Source organism: Odontesthes bonariensis, chromosome 4 (genome assembly GCF_027942865.1).
Source record: "Odontesthes bonariensis isolate fOdoBon6 chromosome 4, fOdoBon6.hap1, whole genome shotgun sequence".
Taxonomy (NCBI): Eukaryota; Metazoa; Chordata; class Actinopteri; order Atheriniformes; family Atherinopsidae; genus Odontesthes; species Odontesthes bonariensis.
Window position 1 is genome coordinate 21,072,256 of NC_134509.1, and position 6,000 is coordinate 21,078,255.

The 6,000-nt window shown below is 41.6% G+C and overlaps 1 protein-coding gene across 1 annotated transcript; it reads right to left on the reverse strand.

Moving 5' to 3' along the window:
* Nucleotides 1-431: 431 nt before the first annotated feature.
* On the reverse strand, nt 432-3,536 carry cbx8b (chromobox homolog 8b). Its single transcript, XM_075464472.1, has 5 exons — nt 3,369-3,536; nt 3,213-3,256; nt 2,938-3,003; nt 2,750-2,816; nt 432-1,936 (listed from the first exon to the last, which is right to left on the reverse strand). The coding sequence occupies exons 1-5, from the start codon at nt 3,534-3,536 to the stop codon at nt 1,115-1,117; spliced, it is 1,167 nt and encodes a 388-aa protein (XP_075320587.1). The 3' UTR covers nt 432-1,114.
* Between the last annotated feature and the right edge of the window lie 2,464 nt (nt 3,537-6,000).

Here is a 6,000-nt window from a genome sequence, read left to right on the forward strand (position 1 = left end):
TTTCAGAGAAGAAACTGAAAAAAAAGGCAGAATAACCAGGTTGAAACGGGACTCGGTAATTTGGGCCTCTAATATATTTTTGCGTTTAATTTTTCATTATAATTCAACTTAATAAGGCCATTTTAGAACAGGCGAAGCGTAAAAAATAACGCAAAACTGCGGCCTTTTGTGGAAGAGAGCGCCATTTTTTTATTATTTTTACTCAAAACCCGCAGGGTCGTTTACGTTCAGAGTAAAGAACAGGAGGCCTTTAACGTGAGCAGGAGGTCTGTTTATCCCCGATAAGAATTAAGTTTAAATGAATTAAATCAAAGAAAAAATTGCGTTTTTTCCCACAGAAAACCACTGAGCTTTAACTTCTTTATTAGAAGCTATTTGTAAAAGTAGGCGTGGATCTTCCAGCTGAGGGAAAACCACACAATAAAACAGAGAAATGTGAAAACTGGTTTATTGAAAAGCGTCTAAAAAGCAGTCAACTGTTACATCAAAGCTTCATGAACATTTCTATGAAAATGTAAAATATAGAATGTTAATGGAAAAGTAGTTATATGCACCTCGGGAAAACTCTTCTGTCTGGATTTAATTTATCTTTTAGATTTAGAACATTACAAAACTTTGAGACAGTCTTTAAAGACAACACAAACATATATATATTTTTTAATACCTCTGAATTCAAAGTGCTTGAGTTCATATTTTTTTTTTTTTAAATATTAGCCGCAACGAACTGAACAGGATCCGTCAGTCTAATCGGTTGAAATAACAAAAATATTCAGTCTTTTTAGCTTAGCTCGGGTGGGAAGAGAAGAGTGAAAACAACTATTATAGTTAGTCATAATTGCAAATTAGTCAAATTTATGAGCTCTGTGCAGAAAGTCGCCTCCTGCTGCAAAAGAAAACATGCAACTCATGTCCACTGATGCATGATGGGAAATGGACTTCATTTGATTTGGTCAACACATTAAATAGATGCCCAACTTTATAATATATACACATAAAGTAATTTGCCTTTATACATTACGTACAAAAACTGCTTATTAATCACACTACGTCTTCTAAACTTCAGAGTGATTCTGATGCGAGTCAGAAAACAAAGCGTAAGGAACTCGGTCAGGAATCATCTTTTGTCTTTGAAGAAGCCCTTAGAGGTGCTGCTCTCTTTGATGGTGACGGTCAGGAAGTTGGAGGTCACGTCCGTCACCAGGACCTTTTCCACGTTGTTGAGGCAGGGCTTCCACGTCACCTCGCCCAAGTTGTCGTCGAGCCGAGTCGGCGACGGCCTGTCCAAAAAGTAAGGCTTTTCCATCTGCGGCAGCGCGGCCGGTCGGCTCAGGATGCTGCTCATTTTGGAGTGGTGCTTGAAGTGCGCAGGCACCACGTAGCCGGAGCTGTCCTTAGTCCTGTGAGCGTCCAAGTCTGTTCTGTGTGGATGCAGGCTGCGGTCGGCGTAGAGCGGTTTGTAGGAGCTGCTGCGGTTCTGCGAGTGGTAGTGGTGGTGATGGTGGTGTTTGTGACTGTGACCGTGGTTCTCAGGATGTCTGTGGGCCAACTTGACCAACCTCATCTCCTCATTCACCTGGAGCTTGGCCAGTTTGTGAGGGCTCACCTGCTCCTCCGCTCTCCTCTTGTGGGGCTCGGAGACGGAAGGGCCGCAGCCGCCGTCCTTAAAGCGGGGCTTCGGCTTCGGCCCTCTCTTTTTGGGCACGTGGAGGAGTCCGTCTGAACGATGGTGTTCACGAGCGCTCAGTTCAGGCGGCCGAACGCGTACGCTTTCCCCACGGTTGACCGTGCTCGGTGGGAAGATGGTGGGGACGACGGCTCTCAGGCCCTCTCTGGCTCTGGGAGTGACAATCGGTTCTGGGGTCGGGTAGGTGATGTGCATCCCTCGGACCGCCTCGCTCCTGAAGTCATAGGACTTGGATTTAACTTTAGCTTGGGCCTAAAAGACATGGGAGGGAAATATTAAATAAAAAAAGTACACAAAAAAGACAAAAAGTTTTATTACATTTCTTTACTTAACCTGCCCTATTCTCAGCAGGCCGTGTAATAATGAATCAGTATGCATGAAACTGAGTTAATTAATCATAGATTTTTATTATATTTTCCTACTGTAGGATGTTAAATGCTACAAGATCCTAAGCCCGAAACATCCAACTGCCAATAATGCGTCTAACACTTTAAAATAATGCTAATGTGTTTATTAATAGGCTACAATATTGTCACCTCTGAGGCCAAAGTATTTCATAGGAGCGATTCTAATACACCTGTTAAACAACAGCTCCATTAATAGAAATTGCGGTATTTTTCTGGAGACGAGTTGTCCGATATTAACTAAATTTGAAAGCTGGATAACTAGAAAAAACGACTTAAACCAACTACATTTACACAATAATATTTTTTTACTCCAATTTATTGATAGACATCATAATAAAATAACGATTTTACGTGGAAATAAAATGACATCGAGCACACAGCTGATTGTTAAAGATATTCAAAGCTGACAGCACATCCTCATTTGCTAATGAGCGAGCTGAATACACACCCAGTAATGGGTGAACCGTTTCTTATGTGCATAATTAGCATCAATGCAGAGTCTTTGGCGTTTAAAAGACTAAATAAAGCATTTAGGAAACAGTCCGATACTAATAACGTGTTCATGTTGGACCAAGCAGGGCAAGTGTTGAATCTCGCTGTCAAATTATTAGAAACGAACATGCAACGTGATGATAAAAATAAGCGCTGCTACATTTACCTTAAGCAGAAATGTCTTGGGTTTTGGTCCTCTCTTTTTGGGCCCGTAGAGCTCCCTTTCACGCTCCCTGAGAAAAACAAGACACCCATTTTGAAGTGTCACAGGAGCAAAGTGCACCGAGCACCGCACACTCTCTGGACGTGTTAAACGCTCGCCGTCTCTGCCCGTGAAGGCCAACACCGTCTTACCTCTGCTCAAAAGCGGCGAACAAGCGGGAGTCCAGAATATTCTCCTCCGGTTCCCAAGTGCTGTATCTGCGAAGCAAAACACCAAGTCAGACCGAGGAGGCGACCGCTGACAGGCGGTCTCTGCGCGGACCGCCGCGGCGTTAGCCTGCCAGCTAAAAATCATGGTGCTCAGTTCTAATCCCGCTGCCTCGCTAGCTGTGGCGAGCTAACCTCAGCCACAACACTGCAAACCGCGGGTTGAAAATATGTCAGAGTGGCCGTGTAGCGGGACTTACTTGGGAGACCATCCCTTCCATTTCACAAGGTACTCAATCCGACCCTGCATGCCACCAGAAACAAGCAGAAATTACTTCATTAGCTCACAGGGCAACGGTACAGTGGTGTTGCGTTGCATTCGGCACTCGTGGAGAAAATGAGCATGTTTCGCCTACCTTCCTTATCCTCCGTTTGATGATAGACTCGGCAGCGAACACCCTCTCCCCGACGGCAGACAGCTCCATGTTTACTCCAGTGCTACCTACCGTTAGCTTGCTGGGCGCTAGCACGGCAGATATTTTTTTCCCCTCAGTCCCAGCCACTCTGAATTCCCGACAGACCATAATACTCCCGAAACAGAATGGACGTCAGCGCAATTTTTTTACAGCGTTGCTAGGGAACCGCAGTCGGTGGAACCTCGAGGAGAACGCCCATTGGCTCAGCCGTTGCTACGTGCTCGGGTTGCTAAGTGAGGGGAGGAGCGTTCGCCTGGGTGAATTCTTTAGGTAGGGCGGGGAGGGACGGGTGGCTCTTTTACCCGCGAATAATGTCGCGCAAATTATGTGATATGTATAAAAAATGCACGTGGTATCAATAGAATAAGATTCTAAGGATTAGACAGTTTCGTCACGGAAATAGGCAAACGTGGAACTGATTACGATTCAGCTTGATTTATAAGGAAACTGTGGGCTATATGATCACTTTTAAGCGCCGCATTATCAGCTGACAGCGGAAATAATCAATAACAGACTGTAACTGTATTAGTTCTTTAAAAACGCATCCGCCTTAATGTGTCAGGAAGATCCATGTTCTAGTTTGTGATGTAAAACAACAGGTTAGACCTGGAATTTCTTATATAATTTCGTATAAACGCCCTTTAACTTTTAAATCAAAGCTTTAGATATATTCTTAATTGGTTATTTATTTAATATAAGTGCAGACACATGTCAGAATAGCCTGTTTTGAACGTTAACTGTGGAGACAACCTAAGAAATTAATCATAATTCCTGGTGAAATAGAGTCCGTGGGGTTTTCTATAGATCTGCAGTATGTTTACTGACTTTAATCTAGGCTATAAAATTTTATAAAATTAAAATGTTTTAATGGTCCACACAGTTAGGAGAGACATTGATTGTGGAGAGGCTCTGAGCCTGTCAATGACATTTTTTTATTGATCTGTTAAAAAAAAGAAGAGGTTTTTATCAGTTGTTTTATGTCGGTTAATTTCTCCCCATCCAGATAATAGGATAAGACAACCAAAATGTTTTGCAAATTGGATGATAAATGACACGAGCCTCTGTTGAAGTATTGTTTTTAACCTAAAGCTCAACGCACGAGGAGAAAATTATTTCTAAGAAATATTAGAAATATTAAAGAAAGACACAGAGATTTTTTTCTATTTCTGAATTAAACTTTTTAGGATAGTTTACGCTCATTTGTTTCACTTTTTCATTCTCTTATTTTCGTAGTTAGATTTAATTTGTATGAGTGAAGAGTCTCGGGGAAAGGTCAGTTTAAGGCCCGAGGAAATAAAAAAGGAACATAGATTAATTTGAGGGGCAGAGAGCGATGTTAAGAGGCGGAAATGATATATTGAAATAAATATGGAGGGCGTTTATAATATGAATTTCTTATGACCAGCAGTGAACTGTGACTCCCAAATTCGGGCCATTTGACCCTATCTTCCTCGTCGGGAGAAAAAAAACCTTTAGTTTTCCAACGACATAATTGACCAATAAAAAATGACTTTTACAAATTAATGATATAGTCTGAGATGAAGATGCAAATCCTCCCGATCAATTAGCCGAATGATTAGTTCTGCTATAACCTTCCAAAAATGAACTTTAAGATGACCAGTAGTGTTTTTAATTTGATGCTGACATAATGGCTGACTGGGATACACTTTCTGAACTGGTAAACATCTCGGTGGCAAACAGAAATAAATGTTATTCAGAGGGATGAGCCCAGAGCGGCTGAGCGATTATATCCACCCACAGTGAATAACTCCAAATAACCGACCACAAGCAAAACTGGATGAAATTTTGGACACCAGATTTCTCACGACAGCAATGAATGAGTATTTCACTATCAGGGGCATATCAGTCACGTTGGCTGGGCCATGACACCTATAGTTTAAATATGCACCAACTCACCTCCAACTTCCCTTTAAAATGAGCCATATCCGCCCTTCTCTGACCACCACAGGCGGCCCCGCGCGCATGGTTCATCAGCTAAAACTCAAACTGAGGAACATTCCGGTGGTTCGTGATCTCACAGCAGACCGAATTTCTCACACAATTTGGGATTACACAGTCCATTGATTTAGGGAAACGAGACAATTGGTCAAATACACTGTCATTTCCAATCATTTTACAGCCGATCCACCAATCACAGAGCTGACAGCGATCATTGTCTTCCTAGCAACACAAAGCTGATAATCTGATAGGATGAGAAACTTAATTATTTCAATAAAATCTCTAAATTTCAGCATAACTTCGTTTCTGCTAAAACATAAAAGTTTATTTAATGTTTTTCTTTAGTAAAAAGGGATATTTGCCTGATGATGTTACAACTGAGAGCTTTTAACACATGTTTTTACAACATATCAGGCCCTCCCTGAGGGCCGAGGGGCCCCTGACAGCCAGCTCTCACCATTACTTATCTTTAAGCATGCATAATCATCTATCACCTCTTCTCAGACTTTCTTTCTATCAGCTTTATCTGATCATTTTTTACACATTTCTCTGAGAAAGCTTTTGTTTAGGCTTTATTTATCACTCTATTTTATTTCTAATAATTATTTTAACT

Bases quoted from the DNA above. Each gene is read 5' to 3' on its own strand.
- cbx8b (XM_075464472.1), bottom strand. From the start codon at position 3,536: ATGGTCTGTCGGGAATTCAGAGTGGCTGGGACTGAGGGGAAAAAAATA. The intron at 3,257-3,368 runs GTAGGCGAAACA...GGTGGCATGCAG, and splicing joins TCAAACGGAGGATAAGGAAG to GGTCGGATTGAGTACCTTGT. The intron at 2,817-2,937 runs GTAAGACGGTGT...TGTTTTTCTCAG, and splicing joins TTCGCCGCTTTTGAGCAGAG to GGAGCGTGAAAGGGAGCTCT.